Genomic DNA, 27726 nt, shown 5'->3' with positions numbered 1-27726 from the left:
TTATTGCTTCTTTAAACTGAACTGCAAAAAACTAATTAAGAAAAACACAAAAACTGTGTTTGGCAAAATCATGATACATGACAACAAAAGCTTTCTATTAATGTACATATTTCAACTTCACATCACATTTCTATATAAATAAGGGAACTTCTATTTGCCAAAATTCCTAATAATTCTGTCATTCTTTCTTACATTGGATAAATATTTGTAGATAACCATATCAGATATTAACATATTATTCAAGGAGTTTTCATTCCATTGGAGAAGAATATGAGAATCAAATAATATTCACTAACTGCCTACTAAAGTTACAGTAGTAGATATATTATGATAGTGGTCAGTAGGCACATTGTTTTCAAGTTTAAATTCCTGTTTTAGATTTGGAATGAAACAAATTCCAAATACATGAGATAAATGACAGATATAGTTGTACAGTTACTTTAGGTAGGAAGCAGATAGATTCTTGAAATTTAGGTGATCTTGGAAGACTATAAGGAGGAGATAAAATGTATGTTGGGTCTTTCAGTAGTAAACTAATTTTGTCAATCTGGGGTGAAATTTGGGAATTATTCTAGATATAGGGATAAAATTATTTGCTTTATTTGTGAAGGCTAAAACATGTAGTGTGTTTTTTTTTTAAATGGGATTTATCCCAATGTCATAATTAAGATTGAAAAACCTGGTATTAGGTTTCAGAATGATATACAATACAATGCCACAATAACCAATTGCTGCCTATTTTAATACAGATGTATGAAGATTTCTCACCTGGAATTATACTATTTTAAAGTTATACATTTTATAATACATGTGGTTAGAAACTGAAGCTATGTATATATCATACTCTGAAGCTCCAAACCACCATTAGTTGATGCCCAACCAGTTTGATGAACCTACTGTTATCTCCAATTTTGTCATTAAGGAAAATCTGAGCTTCTGGGATTGATCTGTTGCAATGGATTACTGCAGTAATTCTCCACTACTAAATAAAGCAATGTAACCACATGTAATGCATACTATGTTGTGGTCAAGTATATCAATATTAGTTCACATGAAAATAGACAATGATTTTAAGAGCAGAGATTTTAGAAGACTAGTATTTCAATACAGAACCAAGTACTTGGAGAGAGTGTATTTCTGTGATTAACTCATGAAACTCTACAATCTAGATCAGTACTGTGTTTCTTCTGATAATTATTAGTAATATGTGTGTCTTTTAATTTTACCATTTTCTCCTGTAACACTTCAATAACACTGCCATGTGCTTTTCTTTGGCCTCTATGTTCAGATTTTCTTTGGATCGCCATACTGACCTTGATCGGATCTTTAACATACATTCTGGAAATGGATCGCTTTACACATCAAAACCACTTGACTGTGAACTATCTCAATGGCACAATCTTACTGTCATAGCTGCTGAAATCAGAAAGATTACTTTATGTCTATAATACATATTTATGTTTATAATTCTGTATATTTTAGTTTTGTATATTTAACATACATTTATAGATTTAATTATATACTAAAATAATTCATTCATTGCTTATACAAATTATACAAATTATAGTTTTTGTTCTAAGAAATTTATATTTATTTTATTTATCTTTAAAATTTATTTATATATGACAGCAGAAAGCATTATAATTCTTATTAAACATATAGAGTACAATTTTTTATATCTCTGGTTGTATACAAAGTATATTCACAACAATTCATGTCTTCATACATGTTACTTTGGATAATAATGATCATCACATTGCACCATCATTTATAACCCCATGCCCCCTCCCTTCCCTTTCAACCCCTCTGCCCTATCTAGAGTTCGTCTGTACCTCCCATGCTCCCTCTTCCTACCCCACTATGAATCAGCCTCCTTGTATCAAATAAAACTTTCAGTGTTTGATGGTTTGGGATTGGCAAATTTCACTTAGCTTTATCTTCTCTAATTCCATCAATTTACCTGAAAATGCCATGATTTTATTCACTTTTATTGATGAAAAATATTCCATTTTTATCCATTCATCTATTAAAGGGCATCTAGTTGATTCCACAGTTTAGCTATTGTGAATTGTGCTGCTATAAACATTGATGTGGATGTGTCCCTATAGTATGCTGTTTTTAAGTCCTTTGGATACAGACCAAGGAGAGGGATAGCTGGGTCAAATAGAGGGTACATTTCCAATTGTCCAAAGATTCTCCGTACTGCTTTCCATTTTGGCTGTCTCAATTTGCAGTCTCACCAGCAGTGTATGAGTATACATTTTTTCCCACATCCTCGCCAGAACTTATTGTTGTGTGTCTTCATAATAGCTGCCATTCTGACTGGAGTGAGATGAAATCTTAAAGTGGTTTTGATTTGCATTTCTCTAATTGCTAGAGATAATGAACATTTTTCATATATTTGTTGATTGATTGTATATCTTCTTCTGAGAAGTGTCTGTTCAGGTCCTTGGCCCATTTATTGATACGGTTATTTGGGTTTTTTTGATGTTTCACTTTTTGAGTTCTTTATATACCCTAGAGATTAGTGATCTGATGTGTGAGGGATAAAGATTTGCTCTCAGGATGTAGGCTCTGTATTCACCTCACAGATTGTTTCTTTTGCTGAGAAGAAACTTTTTAGTTTGAGTCCATCCCATTTATTGATTCTTGATTTTAATTCTTGTGCCAACAGAGTATTATTAAGGAAGTTGGGGCCTAATCCCACATCATGGAGATTAGGGCCTACTTTTTCATATATTATATGCAGAGTTTCTGGTTGTATTCCTAAGTCCTTGATCCATTTTGACTTGAGTTTCGTGCATGGTGTGAGATAGGGGTTTAATTTCATTTTGTTGCATATGGATTTTCAGTTTTCCTAGTACCATTTGTTCAACAGGCTATCTTTTCTCCAATGCATGTTGTTGGCACCTTTGTCTAATATAAGAGAATTGTAATTTTTTGGGTTAATCTCTGTGTCATCTATTCTTTACCATTGGTCTACCAGTCTGTTTTGGTGCCAATACTATGCTGTTTTTGTTACTATTTCTCTATCCTATATAGTTTAAGGTCTGGTATAGTTATGCTACCTGCTTCACTCTTCCTGTTAAGGATTGCTTTAGCTATTCTGGGCTTTTTATTTTTCCAGATGAATTTTATAACTGCTTTTTCTATTTCTATGAAGAATGCATTAAATCTGTAGAGTGCTTTTGGAAGTATGGTCATCTTGATAATATTAAGTCTGTCTATCTAAGAGCAAGGTAGATCTTTTCATCTTCTAAGGCTTTCTTTGACTTCATTCTTTAGGGTTCTGTAATTTTCATTATATGGATCTTTTACCTCCTTCATTAAATTCATTCCAAATTTTTGAGGCTACTGAGAATGGGGTAGTTTTCTTCATTTCCCTTTCTGAGGATTTGTCACTGATATACAGAAATGTCTTTGATTTATGGGCATTGATTTTATATCCTGATACATTGTTGAATTCATTTACTGATTCTAGAAGTTTTCTGGTGGAACTTTTAGGGTCTTCTAGGTACAGAATCACATCATCAGCAAAGAGTGCCAATTTGAGTTCTTCTTTTCCTATGTGTATCCTTTAATTTCTTTCATCTGTTTAATTCCTCTGGCCAGTGTTTCAAGAACTATGTTAAATAGAAGGGATGAAAGTGGGCATCCCTGTCTTGTTCCAGTTTTTAGAGGGAATGACTTCAATTTCTCTTCATTTAGAATGATGTTGGCCTGGGGCTTAGCATAGATAGCCTTTAGGATATAGAGATATGTTCTTGTTATACCTAGTTTTTCCACTGTTTTGAACATAAATGTGTGCTATATTTTGTCAAATGCTTTTTCTGAGTCTATTGAGATGATCATATGATTCTTATCTTTCATTCTATTGATGTGATGAATTATATTTATTGATTTTCATGTGTTGAACTAACCTTGCATCCCTGGATGAATCCTACTTGATCGTCGTGCATGATCTTTTTGATATGTTTTTGAATTCGATTTGCCAGAATTTTATTTAGAATTTTTGCATCTGTATTCATTAGAGATATTGGTCTGAAGTTTTCTTTTGTTGATGTGTCTTTGCCTGGTTTTGAAATCAGAGTGATATTGGCATCATACAATGAGTTTTGAAGTGCTGCCTCTTTTTCTATTTCCTCAAATGAATTGAAGAGTATTGGTATTAGTTTTTATTTAAAGGTCTTATTTAGAACTTGGCTGTGTATCTGTCCACTCTTGGGCTTTTCTTGATTGGTAGACTTGTGATGATGTCTGCTATTTTATCACTTGAAATTGAGCTGTTTAAATTCTGTGTATCATCCTGATTCAATTTGGGCAAATTATATAACTCTAGAAATTTGTCAATGCCTTCAATATTTTCTATTTTATTGGAGTGCAAGTTTTCAAAATAATTTCTAATTGTCTTCTATATTTCTGTAGTGTCTGTTGTGATATTTTCTTTTTCATCATGAATGTTAGTGATTTGGGTTTTCTCTCTTCTTCTCTTTGTTAGCATGGCTAAGGGTCTATCAGTTTTATTTATTTTTTCAAACAACCAACTTTTTGTTCTTGTCAATTTTTTATTTGTTTATTTTGTTTCAATTTCATTCATTTCAGCTCTGATTTTAATTATTTCCTATCTTCTGCTGCTTTTGGTGTTGATTTGTTCTTCTTTTTCTAGGGCTTTGAGATGTATGTTAAGTCATTTATTTGTTGACGTTTTCTTATTTTAAGAAACGAACTCCATGCAATGAACTTACCTCTTAGAACTGCTTTCATAGTGTCCCAGAGATTTTGATATGTTATATCTGTGTTCTCATTCACCTCTAAAATTTTTTAAATCTCCTCCTTGGTGTCTTCTTTAGCCCACTGTTCATTCAGTAGCATGTTATTTAGTCATCAGGTGTTGGAGTGGATTTTATTTCTTATTTTATCATTGATTTCTAATTTCATTCCATTATGAACTGACGAAATGCATTGTAGTAGCTGTACTTTTATATATTTGCTAAGAGTTACTTTGTAGCATAGTATATGGTCTATTTTAGAGAATGATCCATGTGCTGCTGGGAAGAAGTGTATTCTCTCTTTGAAGGATGAAATATTCTATATATGTCAATTAAGTCTAAGTTACTGATTGTATTATTGAGTTCCATAGTTTCTTTGTTCAGCTTTTGTTTGGAAGATCTATCTAGTGATGAAAGAGGTGTGTTAAAGTCACCCAAAATTATTGTCTTGTGGTCTAGTTGACTTTTAAACTTGAGAAAATTTTGTTTGATGAATGTAGATGCTCCATTGTTTGGGGCATATATATATTTATAATTGTTAATTCTTGTTGGTGTATGGTTCCTGTGAGCAGTATATAGTGTCCTTCTTTATCCTTTTTGATTGACTTTAGTTTGAAGTTTACTTTATTTGATATAAGGATGAAAACCCCTGCTTGCTTCCGCAGTCCATGTAACTGTTATGATTTTTCCCAACCATTTAATTTTAGTCTGTGGATGTCTTTTTCTAGGAGATGAGTGTCTTGGAGGCAGCATATTGTTGGGTCTTTCTTTTTCTTTTTTTATTCCAATCTGCTAATATATGTCTTTTGATTGGTGAGTTTAGGCCATTAACATTCAGTATTATTATTGAGACATGATTTGTATTCCCAAAAATTTTTGTTCTTGTTTATTTTTGGTATTTAATGTGACTTGGAATCTCCTCTGATTAGATTTTCCTTTAGTGTAATCCCTCTCTCTGCTGATTTTCAACATTGTTTTTCATTTTCTCTTCTTGGAATATTTTGTTGCAGATGTTCTGTAGTGCAGGCTTTCTAGTTGTAAACTCTTTTAACTTTTAGTTTATCATGGAAGATTTTTATTTCATCATCAAATCTAAAGCTTAGTTTTGTTGGATATAAGATTCTTGGTTGGCATCCATTTTCTTTCAGAGCTTGGTATATGTTGTTCCATGATCTCCTGGCCTTGAGGGTCTGGGTTCAAAAATCTGCTGATATTTGAATTTGTCTCCCACTATGTGTGATCTGATTCCTCTCTCTTGCAGCTTTTAAGATTCTATCCTTATTCTGTATCCTAGGTGTTTTCATTATAATGTATCTTGGTGTAGATTGATTGTGATTTTGTACATTTGGTGTCCTGTAAGGATCTTGTATTTGTTTTTATCAACTCGCTCTTCATGCTTGGAAAATTTTCTGATATTAGTTCATTGACGAGATTGTGCATTCCTTTGGTTTGAAACTCTGTGCCTTCCTCTTTCCCAATAACTCTTAGATTTGGTCTTTTCATGCTGTCCCATAATTATTGAATGTTCTGTTTATGGTTTCTAACTATCTTTACTGAGTGATCAACTTTATTTTCTGGATTGTATAATTTGTCTCCATTGTCTGTATTCTTTCTTCCAAGTGATCTAGTCTGTTGGCTATGCTTTCTACTGAGTTTTTTATTTGATTTATTGTATCCTTCATTTCAAGGATTTTTGACTTTTTTTTTTCCAGAATCTTTCTCTTGAAGTCATCTTTTGCTACCTGTATTTGCTCTCTTATCTCACTGTTGGAGTGATCAATTTTTTTCCTGTATTTCTCATTTAAGTTATTTTTAATTCACAGATATTTTAACTATGAATCTTCTGAACTCCTTCTCTGACATTTCATCAACTTCGCTGTCCATTGGTTCTGTTATTATGTCCTGGTTTGTTTGGGGCACTTTCCTCACTTGTTTTTTCATGTTGTCTCTGTGTTTTCCTTTCTTGCAGTGTGGATATGAGATATTACAATTTCTTTCCTATATTCTTTTAGTACCTATGCAGATTGTCTGTACCTCACCTTGATGTTGGGCTTCCAGACCCTGCTGGTGTCCCTAAATGCATACTACTGCATCCTGGATCTGTGCAAGTTAGAGTGGTTGAATCTGGGCCTCTGGGCTTAATCTCCCTAGTAGTCTACTTGTCAGAAGGGGAGTTCCTGCGTCACAGGCTAGTCTCTGGCAGGTGTCTGGCCCCGCCTGGAAGGTGGGGGTGGGGGGGGAGTTACCAGGCCGGCTGTGAGCCTGGGTCTCTCAAAGACTGGTGTGGGTGAATCTGGGCCACTAGGCTTGGCCTCCCATGGTAGTCAGCTGGTTGGAAGGGGCGGTCCTGTGCCTGAGGCACACTAGTCTGCTGGTGGGAAGAGTCAGTCCTAAGTCAGAGGCTAGGCTCTGGTGAGTGTCTGCCTTGCAAGGGAGGTGTAGACTGGCTCCCCTGTGAGCCTGAGTTCCACACAGGCAGGTCTACGAATTATAGTTTCAGTTGAAATCTTAAATTGATTCCTCAAAGACCTATTTTTTTCAGTATTTCTTTTAGATATATGCTGAGGAATGACTATAGGTATTGTAAAAGAAGCAAAATTGCATTTATGCTATCTTAGAATTTTTTACCACGTCTGAAAATTAAATTGATATTATGGCAGCTTAAGAGGAGAAAGGCACACACATTTATTTGAGATTTATGTAATAAGGAGCATTCTTAAGGAAATGAGGAACCAAAAAAAGTTGCAAAGCCTGAATACTTTTGAACTAAGATGAACAAAAGGAGGCAATACTGAAAAAATAACTAAATATTTACAGAATGTTAATTTTTGTTTGTTTTTGTACGAAATTTTCTCTGTTTGAATTGCCTGTCCTCCTCAATATTAAGAATGTCATTGTCTTCATGATATGTAAGAATACTTTTCATATAAGAGTTTTTTCTTCTGCTTTCAGGAAAAAAAAGGAAAGGTTCAGAGTATCCTTCTTGTACATTCTATTTATACTATTGTATTTTATGTTATCTTATATTACAGTCCTGGGGATTGAATCCAGGGCCTTTCACATGCTAGGCAAGTGCTCTACCCCTGAGCTATATCCTCAACCTTGATTTTCTCTTTTTCTTTCTTTCTTACTTTTTTTTTTCTTAATGTCTTTGGGCCAACATAATCCTTATAGCAAAATGATATATTTTAGCATATTCTGCTACTCTAAAGTATCTGTAAATCTAACATTAATTATTAACTAATAACATTCAAGTAGAATGGATTCTGCAAATTTTCTCTTTTGAGGAAACAACTGAGATGTTAAATTTTTACATCAACACTATTATTGTGAATCTGTGATAAACCAGGTATGGGTTATGATTCTAAGAATTTTAAATTACATTTAATCTTGCTAATATATTAAATTAGCCTCATTTAAATGAGAAGAAACTAAAACTAAAAATCTGGAGATTTTTGAAACTTTCTGAAATAATGCTAGAAGTAGTAAATTGGGACTTAAAACAGGTTATTCCAGTTCTAGCTCTAATAATTCTACACATAATTTACAAAATTTCTTCAAACTCTAAACAGAGATCAAGGATTCAAGCCCCGCTCTTTCTTTAGTTGCAAAAGGTGTTGCCTGAACACAGGATGGCCAGCATCATTTATGGAACTCATTTTCAAGTTGAAATGACAGATTGCCTATTCAAAAAGTATTAAGAAATTCAACAGTAGCTTCTTCAGTCTAGTGTGAGGTTCTTTAAGATGGGCGGTCCTGGTCAACAGGTGAAATCACATGTTCAGGTCTCACAAACCTGCTCCATTTCTGATTACATACTGAGACAAACATGAAGCAGTGCAATTCAAACTGCTTTAAAAATAAATATTCATCAGGAGTTAAATCATGGTCAGATAGCAAGCTGGTAATTTCCATATCTGAAATACTAAGCTGAATCCTCAAATAGGTATCAAGGTCAAGTTATTTGAAGTAACCATTCCAGACTTTGGAAGGCAAAACATCAGGTCTGAATCACCAAGTGCCTCTGAAGAATATAACTAGGCTAGGCAGATCATCAGCAATCATTCAAAGCTTCAAGCTATAGTAATAGATTTAGTTTATCTTTCTAATTTGGCTCTGAAATACAGACCAACCCTAAAAAAATCTAGTTTCATCACAATGAGATATAAACAGTGGTACCTGTTAATACTAACAATTGTTGGAGTTTTTCTTTATGAAAGCTGTCACTTCTCTGTCTTCATCCTAAGAGTTGATTGTGTCCAACATGATTCTCCTCATTCCAAAAGTAAGGTTGTTTGTGCTCTGCTCATTTCAAGATATTTTCTCAGGTCCAATGAGCTTGGAATTGCACTTTCCATTTCAGATACTGTGAGAAATTTAACTTGTAAAGATAGTTGAAGTAATTATGATTCAGTAAAAAGCTAAGCCAATTACCTCTTCTAAGAACTGAACCTATTTTTTGCCACTAACTGAATTCAATCTGTGGCACAACTGTTGGAATTACCTACCTGTCAAACCAACACCAGTCAGGGTCCCATTATGCTATTCTGGGAATTAAATTAAGCAATGAGAGTGAAAGGGAAACTGCATATAGGGAATTGTTTTTACAAGACTTTAAACACTGGTTTTATGCTAAGCGTGTCACACACCTCGCCTGGAGCAGGACAGAATGACATAAAATGTACTTCTTACCAATGTGTTTCCAGGCCCTGCCTCAAACAGTTTTATTCTGCATTCCAATGCAATGTATCACATCATGTGGCAAGTGCTATCTACTGCAAGTAATTATTTAGTGCATTATTCCATGGCATAATTCCCCTTTTCGTCTTTAAAAAATATTTTAAAATGCCATGCAGAGAATGAAAAAAATCTAAAATTAAGAACATAATCAGGGTCTTAATAATAAACTTGAAGTTTCAGAACACATTTATTGTAGTGGCCAAAGAGTTCCTTCAAGAAAATTTAGCTATAATCATTTCAATACACTCTGAGGACAATGGAGCTTGGTATAGGAAGAAAGGACTCCATTACATATTAGTAAAAAAAAGTTGTGTCCTAAGCATGTGCAACATACAGTTCTATTTTTTGAAAATCTGGGGTATCTAGACAATAATTGAAGACTTCTATTTAGATATTTGCAAAAGCTTTTGGAATTCTAGCCATAGTCTCACCTCAGCACACACATTTTAAGATCCTTTGTTGCTGGTACATTGTGCTACTCTCCTGCTTTCCTGAAGAACTCTGAGGGAGACTCAAGTGGTAAATATATGCCAGCAGCTCTTCTGTATGATTCTGCATTCTCAGAATGCTTGTTTGTTTATTTATACATAAGCCATGGCATTTGCCAACAAATGTGTGTGTGTGTGTATATATATATATATATATATATATATATATATATATATATATATATATATATATATATATATATATATTCACACACATACATATTTCACACACACACATTGCTTTTTAAATAGGTGATGCCAGACCCAATGCTTTACAAAGACATTCATCCCTGTGGCTTTAGCTTTTGAAGATCCTTGGGCTATTTGGAAAGAGGCTAAAGAATCTACATATTGTGTTAGGGCAAAGTCTAACAAAGCCATTTTTGAGGCTTGAAACTTTCCTTTTTCTTCTTGTTTTCTGTGACATAGCTAGTGATTGAATTGCTACCAACAAAAGTTACTTTTATGTCACACTTTATATTGAAAATACACATTTTGTTTATGTCCACTTACTATAGCAGTAGATTAAAGAGCAAGTTCTAGAGAAATGGAAGAAGTGTGCATTTCCACTCTTCTTCATAGCAACAGGAAACTTGAGAGTCAGGGGTCCATTTTTGGTGAGTACTCTACCTCTGGGTCTTATGAATTGAATGAGACAGATAAAGGTGCAGATACAATGGTAAATATTTTTCTGTTTATTTTCCTTTTCTCTCTTCTTCTTCCCAATGGGCACCTCTTCAGACCAACGTGAATTGTGAGAAAGCTTGTTAACAGGTTTTTAATGTGTGAATGCATTACATGGAGAAAGATTGCACAAACACTTATAAAATAGCCATGAATACATGATATTGGTAATAAAGATGATGTTCATAACATTTAACATGTTTGAAGTACTAGTCATCAAACTGATGCTCTGACAAGAACTTTTCCTGATTTATCACACCTAATTTTCCAAATAACTATGTGAGATCAGAAGCCCTGTGTTTTTACACATACTGAGTAATAAGGCATTGGGCAAAGTCACAATGCGTGAACATGAGTGGACTTGGATATAAAAGAAGCTCACTTTACCTCCAGCGTATGAACTCTCAGCCACCTGATGCAGGAAAAGGTGGAGGGCATGCAGCCATACATTACAAACAGGAAATTAGAACCTGTCAACAGAATATATGTGGATTAAGAAGTCAGAGCTAAGACTTAAGAGGAGTGTCAAGGAGATGCATTTTAAATTCCCTCTTGGAAAGAGGAACAGAAGTTGATTATACTTCAGATAGATTTAGAATCCTATTTGCCTTCCTTTTTACTACTTCAGACTTTATATATGCCTGCTAAGAAATCAGTTCTTACACATTATTTTTAAAAAGCTGAAATTATTATACTAATAACAATACAATTACACATAGCTGGAAGAAGAATTCTTTTCAGCAGTAATATATACTCTATTTGCATATGACAGTATTTTTTTTGTATCTGAAAATTATTTAGTTAAAATTAGCAAGTCAGATAAATTTTGTAAGGGCAAATGATAATATCCATAGCACTTTTTGGTTTATATCACTTAATAAGATTGTTAAATATACTCTTTGGGCTTTTATAAAGCTAAACTTCCCTTTTATTCTTTTAAATTTAGTTTTAACTTATACATTAAAAACAAAAAATGTACATATTAGTGGGATTCCACTTAATATTTTATATTAAAATATATACATATTCTTATACACACACATATGGCATGGTGATTAATCAGGTTAAACAAAAGCTTCTCCTCAAATATTTATAATTTCTTTATAATGGAAACTTCCAAAATCCTTTCTTCTGAGTTCTAAAATATATAGCACATTGTTGTTATCTGTATTTCCCCTCCTGAGCATAAGCACACCAGAATTTCTTACTACTTTGTAACTATAACTTTGTATCCATTGATTAACCTTTTCTTATTTTTTCTCACTTCTCTACTTTTTACAGCCTCTGGTAACCAGCATTCTACTCTCAACTTTTATGCATTCCACTTTTTGAGATTTAACATATGAGTGAAATCATGAAGTACTTGTCTTTTTGTGTCTGGCTTATTTCACTTAATGCAACAATCTCCAGTTACTTCCAGATTGTTGCCAAAGACAGCAATTGATTCTTTTTTAGAATCAAATAATATTCCATTGTGTATATGGACCACGTTTTCTTTATCCATTAATCAGTTGATGGACACTTAGGTTGTATCCACTTCTTTACTGTTTTCAGTGGTGCTGGAAGGGATATGGAATTGCAGATGTTTCTTCAACATTTCTATCTATTTTCTAATATTGTTCCTCTACTTTGTCAAAATTTTCAAAGAAGTTGGATTTTATCTAAAGATTGTGATATTTGTATTTAATTCTGAATAACTATAACATGATTTTAAAATGTTAAAACACTCAGATATCAATAAAACTGCTTAGAAAAATCTACAATGAAGATGATGCAATTGTGACTATTATAGGTTTGTTACTCAAGCTAAGGTAAATAAGGAACATTTTTTATTTTCTTTACAAATCAAAATATTTTAACTGCATCACTTTATTTGAAAATTTTGATGCTCTTTATTTTAGCATTTGTAGTAAAGACATCATTATTAGCTTGCCATTTGTTTGTAGAGATAATTTAGAACCAATAAATTGTTATGCAAAATCAAGTCATGGCTGTTGAAATGGTATCATTCATGACTATATAAATAAAATGTCTGAAACTTTATATCTCAGGGTAAATATTCTATCACATTGTAGAATTAGTAGCCATATATTAAAATTTCCAAGAAGCAATTTGAATGTTACTATTAGAATACATTTTAATTATCATAGTCAAAAAATAGGTTTTTAGTAGAACAAGGATTTATTGATCTTGGATAAGTAACTAATTTATTTAAAAATAGTTCTTCATCTCAAAAATGTTAAAGATTAAATAACTTATATGTAAAAATTATGTAATAAACATTTATTCACATCTTGTATATTTGGACAGGAAAGACACAGATATGAGCTCAATTATACAAGGTTTTACTGTTAATTTTTTTACAAAGTAAAAATAATCCCATTGTGCTCAATATTAACAGAATTCATGACTACTTAATTAGGCCCTGCAGTAAATTTCTTCATTGCATTTGCTCATTATGTTAGGAGAATGAATGAAATGCTTATTAGTATGTGAGCACTTAAATATCCATAAGATGCCTATATAAATTAAATCTGGTGCACAAACATGCATTCCTTAACAAAATTTCTCCTTTATTTTTTCTAGACAATCTCAAAGAGACAACTCATGTAGCTGTTTCTGTGAGAATTTTGGATTTTAATGACAATGCCCCACAATTTGCTGTGTTCTATGACAGTTTTGTATGTGAAAATGTCAGACCAGGACAGGTGAGCAACTGGAAGATTGAAAACACAGGGCAGTTCTGTATTAAATGTTTTATTTTCACAAACTTGACAGGAATGAATGAAAAAGGGATAGGAACACTCACATATACTCCCTGCAATATTTTCAAAACGGTGACATGTTTTTAAAATTGAGAGTATCTAAAATAGCAGTGTACCAGGTTTCTTAATTCCTTCCTAAAGTTCTGGTGTAAAAGAAAAGACATTATCATTTGCACACAAATGTATAGAAACAACTTCAGCACCCTGCACCTGCCAGGCGAGCGCGCTACCGCTTAAGCCACATCCCCAGCCCCACAACTTCAACATTTAAAGCCCTCGAAAACATGATCAAACTAGAATCCTCTGCTGTGCTATTAGGTAAATATTGAAATTGCTAGAGAAATGGGAATGAAAGTTGGTGAAAACCCAGCAACAAATGCATGGAATCTTTGAAGCATTCCATCAATATTCAGATAAATGTGCAAATACATTTTGAAGTAGGGCAGCAGAATTTGCTTATACATTGGTTTTCATCACTACACCAACATGTAAAGTGCTTAATGACTCAGTTTTAGTCCTTTAAAGCATTCTCCCTACATCAGCTTTGTTTATAATTATTTAAATATTTTCCTCAGTGGACTCATTTTGTTGTTTAAAAAGCTCCAGAATATATGGCTGAAAAGACTGTTCTTAATTGCTTTGAGTGCTGTCTTCACAGAAGGAAGCTGCATGTTATAAATAATAATTGGGAATCCAATGTATTTTATTAGAGAAAGAGAAGCCATCATGAAGCTGTATTGTGTTTTGACATCATTTGATGCTTTTATAAACAGCAATGTCCTTGTGACATTTTTATGCAAATTATATTGTGGAATAACTCGAATACTTCCTTTTGAATGTACTAACAGGGATTCAATAGCCTATCTATTGTGAGAAATAGTAAAATGGCTGCAATTGGATTTCTTTTTTTTTTAACTTGAAAATATTATAGAAGTGATTAATTGGGAATATTTAAATGACTTAGCTACTTCCAACTTCTTAATGAAACAGTGTCCACCCTAAAATACCATTCAAAATAGTCCTCTGCTTGGCAGGCTCAGCATGAGATAAGTTAAAATATTTTCTCTAAGAGATAAATTACCCATTTTGCTACTACTGCATTCATTGCTCCCTCTATGATTATTCTATTTGATTTTCAAGAGATATCTTTTCAAAGCATTTCAATTATTATATAATGCAGACTTACAAATGTATTCAAAATATACAGAATAAAGAATTGTGTTTATTTTCCAGTGCCTTTTCTCTTTTTAACTATAGTTGGCTCAGTAATGCTCCAGAATTTCTGTACGTGTAAAACCTAGTTGGCATAATGAAGAAAAATAATACAATGAAAGATAATTTTAATAAAAAGCAGTTAGCCTACCTTGACTATCCTGATAGAAAGGACATGATTAATAATTCTTGTTTAATTGACTGCATAGACAAGTCTTCCACACTAGTTATTGTTAATATGACCAGTTTGTGAAATGCCACCGTGTTCTCATTGGCTGAAAACTAGTTCTGCTTATACAAAAATGTTACAATAAATGATAGAATTCTAGGTTCTGACATCCAAGCTTGCAAACTTAAAGTGATTATTTGATAAACTTCTTCTCTGTGCCTTTTATGATAATCACTCATTAGTTTGGCCTCCCCTCCTCCTAGGAAAGGAAGATTAGGATGTCTGGGAATGCTGCAGTTATTTATAGAAATCTCAGTCCACCCAGTACTCCTGCAAATTAAGTGCTCTTTAAGTAGCACTTCGAAAGCAACATGGGGAATAATTCCATTCATTTGGCATGCAGACAAATTGATAAGACAGAAAGAAAACTAATTGCTACTCCCTCCTCCTCCTTATTTCCTGGCCTTAGCTCTTCCTTGATCTAAGCATACAAAACTTTCTTAGATAGGATGCAGTTTTCAACTGATGAAGTATTAGAAGTCAGTCCTCTCCTGCCTAACAGGGTTACTTAAATTCTCACCTTTCTACTTCAGAGAGACAGGACCTTGAAGGAAGGAACAATAGGTCTTTTACTTCCCTTTGGTTTCCCTCACTTACCTTCACTCCTGCAGTTGGTAAAATGTATTTAATAATTTTCCAAGTCTAGATGAAGAAAATACCATGTTAATCACAAAGAATCTCTTTCCCAAGGAATCTCTCTAGGGAGGGTTGCTGTTTATATTTACTGTTCACTAAGCACCTTATTAAAGCTAATACCACTGACAGCAAATATCAAACCAGATAACAACCAAGACTTTATCAAACCAAAAATCATTTCACATAGTTTTCATAGGACAAACTTTAGTTACTTCCTAACAGCTAAAAGATTGAAGTTTTCCAGAATAAAAGAAAGTTTTTTTTTCATCAACAAAAACTCTTGGCTAAAACATTACAGCATAATAACTATTTGTTTAATTTTAAATACATTAAAATCCACTCATTATTTCACATTTGATTGTAGTATGATCACTGAAACATTCTTAATGCTTATATCAAATGTAAAAATACAATGATAATATAAACAATTATATTATTGCCAAGAAGAAAAGCTAAGAAAGAGTTACCTATATCTCTTTTCCATAGCTCAAAATGAATATTGGATATCACCAGCTTGTGTTCATTTGTTTCCTAAGTGTGATAAATTGTTTCATTGCAATCGGATTAAAATGATTTGTCTCCAGTAGAAATAAAATATTGAGTGTTCATATAGGAAGCCAGCAGAAAACTTTTATCTACTTCTTGTTGTGAACTTCTGGTATTGATTGCAAGTCTTTATGGCACAGTTACAATAGTTTTGTGATTTTGAATGTATGATTGGAATAGAAAGTAAGGTTAAATTGAAAGGTAAATTTTGAAAATAAAGGGGTTAAACACTAAAGCCAAGTATGCCCCCCCCAAAAAAAAATCTTATGAAGCAGTACCTCTATTTGCAACAGAGAAGTCTTAGAGTCATAAAATTTATTTTAAAATGATAGGGATTCTGCAAAATGTCATTCTGTTTTTTTGTAACTTTAATATGAATTGGAATTACTCCTTTCATAACAAAGTATATCAATTAACCACTGACATTTAAATCAATGAATCGACTTTTTCATTAAAATATCATTGAGCATTTTATATAAAACTTTATGGTTTACATATATATAAAGATGTGGATGTATGTCCTCTGAAATGTATTATTGTATTATTTTGAGGATAAAAATGAACTGCAATTGTTATTTGTAATAACAGTTGCAATCATATGTTTGAGACATTGTAGTTTTTATTCTAAAGAAATTAACTCTTTCTTGTTTTTATAGTTATATTCATATAGAAATCTTTGTGACTAGGAATTTGAACTACTCTACTGTCTTTCAAGATATGTTACTTCATTTATTTCTCTTCAATACACTCTTATGAATCAAAATTTTTTAAAAATAAATCTTTTAAGTATATTTGATTGATACATATCAGTTAAGAAATTCTTTGGTAAATGAATTAATAATTCCTGAGTAGTTTAAATACCTTTTTTATGTTTTTATCTTTAACTCCTATACCATTTTTATATTTTATAAGTCTGGCTTCTATTTAATCTTATTATAAATAAGATTTAGTCAAATATATTTTTAAATTGCTTTAAACTAAGTTAGTTTTAAATAATTTTTGATGCTTATTTCTAGATAAAAACATATTTTTGCATCTCTTAATTAAATTCTTGTGTCATTTTTGATAAATGAGTAAAATTATAATTTTAAAAGTTAATACTTGAAATTTTTCACATTTCTGTTGATGTAGCAAACTTTGAAAGAAAATAAGAATGGTTATAATGATCTCTTCATTTATTTCTTGTTTTGTATAATGTTTTAAACTTGAAATCCCTAATTAAATCAAGAAAACCTCAGCAACAAGTATTTCCACCAACTATTCACACAAAGTTAAATTGAATTGATGCATTAAAAAGCATATTCCTTTTAAATAAGCATATTTGATGATTTTTACAGGCATAAATAGACATCAATATGCATAAGAAGCAACTTTTGAAGCCCTAATAATAATTTAAATATTTTTTAAAACAAAAAAATTATTTCATATGTAACTTAAAGGATAAAGAAATCATATACCGACCTAAATACCTAACTGATACATATATATTTATATAGTATCAATCATATACTCTATCTAAAACAATGATCTGATTATGTATAAACCGTTAAATTTTCCACTGTTATCAGACAGTTTTTATTAACTCTTATATTAAAACCAATTACCATTTCCCCATATAATACATATCTTGAATTTAAAAATATATACTTGTATTTAAAGTGCAAATGAAGCAAACTATTGCTATTACAGTAGAAAATAATATATAAACTTTTCTTTGTAAAATTTATATTCAACATTATGTATGAAGTATCTATTTTCTTTTATTATGTTTCAGCTAACTTTGGGGAGGAGCAAAGCAATATTTTTATTTCCACAATTTTTCCTACATCAGATCAACTCTTCCCAATCAATGTTTAGATTTATGTGAAATAACATACTGGTTCTACATTTAAATATAGAAACCCTCAAAAAATATAATATCTTACAATTCACCATTTTGAAGGAAAAGACAATATTTATGAGAGAGAAATAAGTGGGACTGAGTGGTAGAAGAGAAATATCATTAAAAAGAAAATGATCATTAAGATTTATTCACCATGAACAAAATAAATTCTTTTAAATTTTTCTACAAAGCAAATTTTTTTAAATTATGTATTACAAAAGCAGATTATACATGTGTATGTTTGATGACTATATAATATTTCTTTCTCCTACAGCTAATACAGACTATAAGTGCAGTAGACAAAGATGACCCTTTAGGTGGTCAGAAATTTTTCTTCAGTTTAGCTGCTGTCAATCCAAACTTCACAGTACAGGATAATGAAGGTAAGTTTTAGAATTTGTTCATTATAATATAACATGACATTAACTGGAAATTTCTTCTAAAGTAACTATTATAATATACATGATCTGTCAATTTATTGATCTGAATTATGAAATTTTGTTTTTATCTGATAGTTAATGATATTTCATGATAATGTCTTGTTTGAAAATGTTAGCTCTCTTTCATTTAATAAACTATATGAGAGAAGTGTCTGTGTAGATATGAACAATGAGATTGATGTTGAAATGATTAGAAAGTCTAGAAATAATCACTTTGCCTAAGAAAAGGTATAGAAAATATGAATGGAGAAATAAGTAACTCAGTGAAAGTGTTATGCAAACTCTGATGAGATTGAATAGCAGCAGGTGTATTGAAGCCAAGTAGGCATAAAGGTAGAGTAAGAATGTGATGTAGACTCACTAGCCCCTTAGAAAATATGGTGCAAAGGCATTGCAAGATATGCTGTTGTCCTAATAGTATGCAAATTTTATTTTTCAGAAATTAATTTTTCTCATAGTCTCACAAAAATAAAACACATTTTACAGAATAGTTATGATTGTTAAAAAGTTGAACAGCTCTGTTCCCTGATAAATATGTCATTGGAGTCATTCTAGTTAAACAAAATTATGTTGTCAGATCTCTACTCGACTTATTGTATGTTATGTTAAGCTAACTATGCAAGCTTCTGTTTGAAAAAAGACATGAGTTTTAGAATGGCTGCAGATTTGTGTATTTTTAAATAAGCCTCATAACCACATTGGCATGTGTGTAAGTGCTTTCTTCACAATGCATGATGTGTGTTGGCAGAATCAGAACCTAGGTAGTTATCAAAGTACCAGCAAATAATTTAACATAATAGGTCATTTTACATTGTGCCAACCTTTATTCAAGCTATTTCATCTGGTAGAATCTTAGCAAAAACCAACTGAAAGGGGGAGTATCTATTGTAAACATCTGTTTTTTATTAAATATGAATTTATTAAAATGCTCATGTTTTCTATCACTCCAAACACCTAAAGTTATCAAGTTGAAAAAAATTAACATGAAGGTGGCAGTCAAAATGCAGAATGAATATTTAATTTTTAAACATGAATTGTAGACATTCATATGAAATATGAATTCTAGATTAAGTCTGAATTAGAGATAAACAACATCCTACTTTTTAATTTGCTGAACCTGGCAACAGATGCATTGGGTTTTGTTGTTGTTGTTGTTATACATGACAGTAATCAAACATTGAATTTAGACTGGAGCTGTCCCTAGTACTGAATTTACAGTATTGAATTGACAGTACCTGCTTCTAGTTGTATTTTAATTTTCTCCCTGCTCCAGTGAAACTGAGCACTGGTTATTAAAAAGTGATATAGACATGTAATAGTATTGTCTTAGCATGGCATTTCAAAGTTATTGGGGAAATCACTCAAGACCAGCCTTAATTAATTTTTGACAAATATTACCAAGAGTTCTTTAATCTATATACAGTACTCAAAGCAGGAAATAAGCCCACAGAATATAAACCAGAATATTTAACCTAATCATATAAAATTAATGATGCTGTGATACTGGGTGAAGTTTTTTTAAAAAATTGAAATAGCATATATACTACCTTAGTGTTAATTTTCTAGCCTTGTATTAATTAATATTTGCCTTAAACTCCCTTATTTCTAGGTTATTCCTGTTTAAAATTAATTTTGTTTATTCTATCCTAGGTCAAAAATTATATCACGAATTTCTAAATATTCCATAAAATAATTTGAAATGAGTCAAACTTTATTTGGTCCCTCAACCTGTCAAAACTATTACAAAACTAAGGTTCAAACATTTGCTAAAAAATTAAAAATTAGACAAGCAAGATTCTAAAAGTACCATATATATATGCTCATATTATCTTAGGATATTTCAGGGGAAAAAATAGTTATTGAAAGATAAATTTTAAAATTTGTTTATGTGCATGTTATTTTGTTAGTCTGCTTTCCCAGCTTATGTAGTTAACTGGTATCATTAAGTTCCAACTCAAAATTAAGGAATAAATTATTTTGTATTCAAACACTGTACCTGCAACAGATTACCTCTATTTTTTCTCTCCTGTTTGTTTGATTTAGCAGCTCACTGACTCTCTCCCTATATTGGCATTTTAAACAACTCTGCAGGGCTGACTAAACAAAACTAACTTCTCTGGGCAAACAACCGGGAAAGAAACTATCATACCAATTATTTTTTAAATACTACTTGTTTGGGGATAGAAGTCTTTTTTTCATTTTAACCCCACAAATTCCATGTGAGAATACTAGGTCAATTAACATGTAAAGAAAAAGTCAGTAGTATAATATGCTAGGTAGTGGGATATTTGTCTTTATTAAATCTTTACTTCAGTCTGGAACTTTATTAGGCACTTCTAAGAGTTAGCCCAGGCTTTCTGTTATTACTTTCAGTTAAATACATCCTTTAAGTTATGAGTTTGTTTGAATGAGTGGAAATCAATGCTCAGAAATGTTAAATAATTTGCATGCTGCTGGGTATATATTGAGATTCTTCATGGATTTTGACTATTTAATTGCTTTAAACAATGTAACAATGCTTTCAATGTATCCAATCCTATTTTCTTCATGAATATTGGATTGAGATATGCTGTATGTGTGTAAATGAATAAATGAAAGAAAATAATATTTTCTTTTGGTCTACAAAGCAGATTTTCAGAAAACAGTAAAAAAAACTTCTCATCTATGTAAACTTGATATTTACTTATACAAACTCACCATTTTGAAAATACTATGGGATAATTTTTGAAGTTAGTACTCAATCCATAATGTTAGATTCTTTGAACTATCTTATTTCTCTTGTTTAATGGCATTGTACATATGTAATAGAAAACTTTATAATGTTTTATATTTTTTATGAAGAGAGTTTTATTTATATATACAATCCTGGTTATCACCATGAGTTATCATTTTACTATATGAAACAAACATTTGTAATGTTTTAAAATTTATTTTAGATAACACTGCCAGAATTTTAACTCGAAAAAATGGCTTCGATAGACATGAAATAAGTACCTATCTCTTGCCTGTGGTGATCTCAGACAATGATTACCCAATTCAGAGCAGCACAGGCACGCTGACCATCAGTGTATGTGCCTGTGACAGCCAAGGCAACATGCAGTCCTGCAATGCTGAAGCCCTGCTCCTCCCTGCTGGTCTCAGCACTGGGGCCTTGATTGCCATTCTCCTCTGCATCATTATTCTGCTGGGTAAGAAACTTTATAGAAAATTGAATCATCTTCTAGGACACTTACTGTAGTATAATTTTAAACAAGGAATATTGCTATCAGAATAGTCCCTTGCCCAAACTTACACAAAAGTTTTAGGATATCCAGCCAGAATATAGAAGCAATGAGACTTTTCATCATTCAGATGTGAATCAAAATGTAAAAAAGCAGCTTTCATACTTTCATTACAATATATGAAATAAGTAATGAGAAAGCAAGAAGAGTTGAGGGCAGAATGGCTGTGTTAGATTTTAGAAAGTTGAGAGGTAGGTGATTGCAATTCTTGAAAAAATGATCAATGATTGGTACCTCCAATTAGTTTATAGCTGGCCCATCACTGCTCTCCTGAGCCCTGTAGTAACTCTATGGCGTTGTTTCATTTTGGATCATCTGCCAAACTCTAATTCAGGAGGAGGGTAGAAGCTGGAAGAGTATGATAAGATTTTAACCTGAACTCTAAAAGTTAAATATCAGCAAATCTCAGTAAGGGTAAAACAACATTGATAAGGTTTAAGATACATTCTCTTAGAAACACAATTCACAAATTTGATCTAGTATAGGCCTTCTCACAAGCATAACTATACTCATTATCAATTTTTCATACTTACATTAAAGTTAATCTAATAATTAAGCCTTCATTTAAAATTCTAAAATAATCTTTACAATAATTTATTTTAACAATTTTTACTGTTATAAAAAGACAGCACCTTTATATGTGAAGTTAGGACCAATAACAAAGACATAGCAACCACAAAGAATATTAAAAATATGTGTTAATTTCAAAATATAGCTAATCCCTCATAGAAGATTCATTTTTTTTCCATTTTTTCAAGTATATACAAGAGCTCTGTGATTAAATATCTGAAGGGTAAATTATACATATGAAATAAATCACTAAATTAATGGAATGATCAATTCTACATAACTTTCTTTCTTTCCTTTTTTTTTAGTTTTGTTTTTTACTGGCAATTGATGCCAGGAGTGTTCTAACAATGAGATCCATTCCCCGCATCCCCCACTTCTCCCCACCCTCCCAGACAGGTTCTCACTAAGTCTCGAGTGTCTTACCGGGATTATTGGTGTGTACCACCACATTAGACTTTACATTCGATTTACATGTAGTTTAGGAAATGAAAATGTGCACCTTTAAAAATATGTATTATTGACTGGAATGGTGGTGCATTCCTATAATTCCAACAATTAAGAAGGTTGAGCATAAAATCACAATTCCAGGACAGTCTAAGCATTTTAAGGAGAAGCTTGGCAACTTAGTGAGACCCTGTCTCAAATTAGAAAAGGAAAAGGATTGGGCATGTAACTCAGTGATAAAAAACATCCTTAGGTCCAATCCCTGATGCCAAAATAATAATAATAATAATAAGTCTTTTAATATATTTAGTTATGAGGTATTTTCATATATAACAAAAATAATAAATGATTTCACTTAACAGAATATGGGAGAATTGATAAAAGTTTATTTTTATAATTTGACTTTTCTGTATTACTAAACATATTAAGAGAAGTCAAGAAACAGACTTTATACTAATTAAATCAAAAAGTTCAAATATGAATAATCTATTTATTTGAGGACTTTATAATTTATATGTAAATTATATTCAGTCATTCTGCTGAAATATGTATTAAATATAAAATCTCCAGTAAGAATAACATCAAGAGTAGCAAGCTTTTATTAAGTTGATTTTGCCAAACAGTGTAAACAATAATATAATGAAAAACACTTTTATCTTTCATTTAATGAAACAATGTATGCAGTATGTATGGTTATCTTCACTTTATACGCAATAAAGATGAATGTTTGAAATATTTAAAGCATTCTCCAAGGCCATCAATTTGTGAGAGGTTGAACCAAAGCACCTTGCTTCTTGGTGATTGTGTGTACAGTTTTCCAGTGAAATTTGGAGTTTTTGTCCATGTTTTTTTTTCCTCATAATGGCTGGGTTGAGGCCTCACTGTCTTATGTGTTCACTGAAAAAATGTTAAAACTCTCCCTTTATTTGATTTACTTGTCTCTAAAATAATGATTCTTGATTTTATAACCTAGAGTAAATTGCTTTTTAACTGCTTTTGAGTTAAGAAGGAGATTAAATTTACTCTCCAGATGCATTAGCTTCAAACTATTGTTTTGGGTATCCCTCTGACCCTTATTGAAAACACTATATCTGACATTCCAAGAAGCGAGGAAATAAACTTGGAGTTGGAATCAATATTACTAAATTTTTGTTAATAGAAGCTTTTTGACTCAGTAAAATCATTTTGTTCATAATAATCAATCTGAGTTTCAAAACTTTACTTCATACATTTTATGGATGCTTGAATACATGAGTTTAAGAAAAATAAAATTAATTTTTCCCAAAGACCTGAATAATAAACAGCTTTCTGTCTTCATCAAGGGCTATTTTTATCATTTTAAGGCCAAGATTACTTAACAGTGGGTTAAAACTCCTTTTGGGAGAATTAGAAAAGTTTCTTTTTTTGCCCTGTCACAGATTTGAAGACCAATAGTCTGAGAATTCCATGTTAATAAATAAGGAAACAGAACTTAGAATATCTTGATACAAAAATATCATAATTCCCCCATCCTTTAGACATTCTTCTAAAAGAGGCTAAGGACAGATATATAAAAGAGAAAGATTTCTCCCCTTCTTTTACCTATGTAATTGAATTTCCATCTGTTTCTGTAAATCAATTTAATGGACCAGAATCTAAATGTTTGGGAACAGCAAATAATAGTGGGAAATTTAAATGCAATCAGAAGAATTTGATGTTAACTTCCTCTTAGAGTTCATATTATTAACATTATTTTGGTTATTAACAGTATTATTTTTATACTTATTGTTACTGTCTCATCAAAGTGGAGAACTGTCCTTTGTGAGCAATACACATTTCAACTTATGTATACACATTTTTAAAAATGTATCTTGGGCTGGGGATATAGCTCAGTTGGTAGAGTTCTTGCCTTGCAAGCACAAAGCCCTGAGGTCCATACCCAGCACCAAAATAAAATTAAATTAAAATAAATAAAAATGTATCTGGCCAAGGTCCCTGCATTGATTTGGAGTTAATCCAGTGTAGTGACTTGAATATACTTGTTGTACTGTCATCTAACAATTTGGGGGAGTTCTCTTACAAGATATATATTTCTAAGGAAAGCATCATAAACCTCTAAACCCATGTTATGTCTAAACATCTGCGTCTTATTTCCTATAATGTAGGCCTTCTTTTAATAAAGTAAGAAACAAAGCTATATAAATCAATCAATACAGTTATTTAACAGAATCAATATTCTATACCTTATTAAGAATGGTAAGGATGTGAAAATACAGGCATATTTTAGCCACTTGGATCTTACATGAAGCTTAGTTCAACTTCTCTAATGTTTGTATAACATCTATCTTACTATTTATTACACAAGACTCATATATTCTAAACAACCAGAAACTACACTTCTTAGAAAAACAGAAAAAAATATGCACTGTAATTAAGGAAGATTCCACAGTGCCTTAACAATAAGTCAGAAACACCGCTTTTGAACATCACCTACCTTGACTAAACCCTTTTCTGCTTCCCCCAACCAAAAAGAAAAAAAAGGAACGTGCAAGAAAAAATGGGGAAGTAAAAAAAATATCTAAATAACGCATGCTCCGTTTTCCTGCTCCCACTTGCTTGATAGCATTCTGAATGGGCTTCTTATGTCTCTCCTTTTTTTTTTTTTCAAGTTATAGTAGTACTGTTTGCAGCTCTAAAGAGACAGCGGAAGAAGGAACCTCTGATCTTATCCAAGGAGGACATCAGGGACAACATCGTGAGCTATAATGAAGAAGGTGGTGGCGAGGAGAACACCCAGGCCTTTGACATTGGCACCCTGAGGAATCCTGTAGCAATTGAGGAAAAGAAGCTGAGGCAAGATATCATGCCAAAGCGCTCTTTATCCCCCGCAGGACTCCCACAGCGCCTGACAACACGGATGTGTGGGATTTCATCGCGGAGAGGCTCAAGGAGCACGACCTGGACCCCACCGCAGCACCCTACCACTCCCTGGCCACCTACGCCTATGAGGGCAACGACTCGGTGGCTGAATCGCTGAACTCCCTGGAGTCAGGCACCACCGAAGGAGACCAGAATTATGATTACCTCCGGGAGTGGGGCCCCAGGTTTAACAAGCTCGCGGAGATGTATGGTGGTGGGGACAGTGACAAAGACTCCTAACCTGGATTTCTGTTCTGCTCAATAAGAGGAAGCGATGTAAAGGACACTGTCTCCACTTCACCATATTTGATAATCAGGAGACGTTTCCTGCCACTCAGCACAATTCTTTCCCATTTATTTCTTAATTTGTTCATTAATTGCATTAATTCTTTCCTGTAGGATGTCTCACGGAATATATGCGACATTTTATTTAATCACTTCCAAGAGCCAAAGCTATGGAAATTCAGTGTTGTCCATCTTAGTAAAAAAAAAAAAAAAAAAAAAATCAAAAACATGAACAGGATAGCTCTCCCTTAAGCAACCTCAGAAATGAGCCGCTTCTGTTAGATACATGTTCTGCCCTTGCAAATGAAGTTTTTGAAAAGGTGCAGACAAATTTTAAGATATATCCTGTTCTGTACATTAAATTTAAAAAGAAAAAATGTACATGTGGTGTTAGTAGGTGTGATATGCAACCTGGTATACAAACATTTGTGCAATTATATTTCATCAAATTCTATCTGCTAATGTTTTATATTTATATTTTTGTATTTATTTTTTAAAAAATAAACCAGTTTTTACAACTACTTTGTCTCCAGCTTCCCCCCCCAGGAAGAAAACAAGTTCTCCATGAATTAATATCTTGGTAGAAAATTATATTAAATACAGGTAAGAAGACAAAGTCATTTTAATATTGAAAACGGTAACCAATTTAATATAACTTAGTCAAGACTTATCCTTCCTAGTGAGTCTTGTTGTGTTATAATATGTGAAAAAAAATCTTAATATTAAAATTTTAATTTATATATCATTTAAATGTATCATTCAAACAACTTTAAAATATTGTCATCCTTGTACTAAAGACACCAAGCAATGCAATAATTTCATTTTGTTCATATTTCCTGAAATAATTGAGAAAGGAATAAAACATTTTTCTCATTTTTGTATGACATCTATGCTATTGAGGTTTATAGGCAATAATAGTTCAGACAGATCTCAGACTGAAATCATGTTTTAATGGAAAATATATTTACCTCCCATGGTGACTTTGAAAATGGCTAGTAATGACAGTAATAATGCTGAATGTTCTATTAAGATACATCGTTGCAATTATGTCAACTTTCCAAAAATGCATTACACATTTATGTGTAACAAAGTCTGTTTTTCTGTCAATGAATGATTCAATAGCAAAAAAAAGGGAGGGAGGATTTTTTAGTTAAATACACTGGCAGTTAGTGCCAGTCCAAATTTCTGAGAATCATGGAGTTTAGCTGCCACTAACTGATTCTTTGTTTCTCAAACTCCACAACATAATTTATTTATAAGTAGAATACTTTATTGGATCTAAGAAAAGTTATGTTCCCTGTTGAGTATACTGTAAACAATACCAAAGATTTGTGTGTTAATTAGTGAAAATGCTATGGTTTTGGAGTAAGTCAAGGTATGATATTGACATGTCCTTAGTGCACAATTAGTTATTTCACTCTTTTTGAACACAAATGTTTTCTAACTCCCAGGTTGCCCCACATCACTCTGACCACAGATATTTAGGTTTGCATAGTAATAATGAAAGATAATGAAAAGATAATGAAAGATAAACAAGCCAGGTGGTCTAATTAAAATTACAGCCACATTTAAGACCAAATACACATCACACTGTATAGTAAGATCTAATTTGGCACACTCCCTCAAGTTCAAGAGCCCATTAATGATATACTGAAGTCTGGCTACCAAAAATATAAAGTTTAAGAAACAACAACAACAACAAAAACTATTTTATATGTTGAACTGAAAGGAAGAAAAATTCTCCAAAACCCCTAGAAAAAGAGTTCATTAAAAATAAAATTGGGGCTGGGGATATGGCACGGTGGTAGAGCACTTGCCTAGCATACATGAGGCACTGGGTTCCACCCTCAGCACCAG

General features: G+C 32.1%; 1 protein-coding gene across 1 annotated transcript in view; it reads left to right on the top strand.

Moving 5' to 3' along the window:
- Positions 1-25824, top strand: part of LOC143386399 (cadherin-10-like) — a 130030-nt gene extending 104206 nt beyond the window's left edge. Inside the window, 6 exon segments of the mRNA XM_077108248.1 lie at positions 1289-1425; positions 13268-13389; positions 18226-18334; positions 21328-21579; positions 25335-25535; positions 25538-25824. Of these exon segments, the coding sequence (XP_076964363.1) occupies positions 1289-1425; positions 13268-13389; positions 18226-18334; positions 21328-21579; positions 25335-25535; positions 25538-25824 (1108 nt within the window).
- The last annotated feature ends 1902 nt before the right edge of the window (positions 25825-27726 follow it).

Source organism: Callospermophilus lateralis, unplaced genomic scaffold, assembly GCF_048772815.1.
Source record: "Callospermophilus lateralis isolate mCalLat2 unplaced genomic scaffold, mCalLat2.hap1 Scaffold_248, whole genome shotgun sequence".
NCBI classification, from domain to species: domain Eukaryota; kingdom Metazoa; phylum Chordata; class Mammalia; order Rodentia; family Sciuridae; genus Callospermophilus; species Callospermophilus lateralis.
This window is presented reverse-complemented; position numbering and strand designations above follow the sequence as displayed.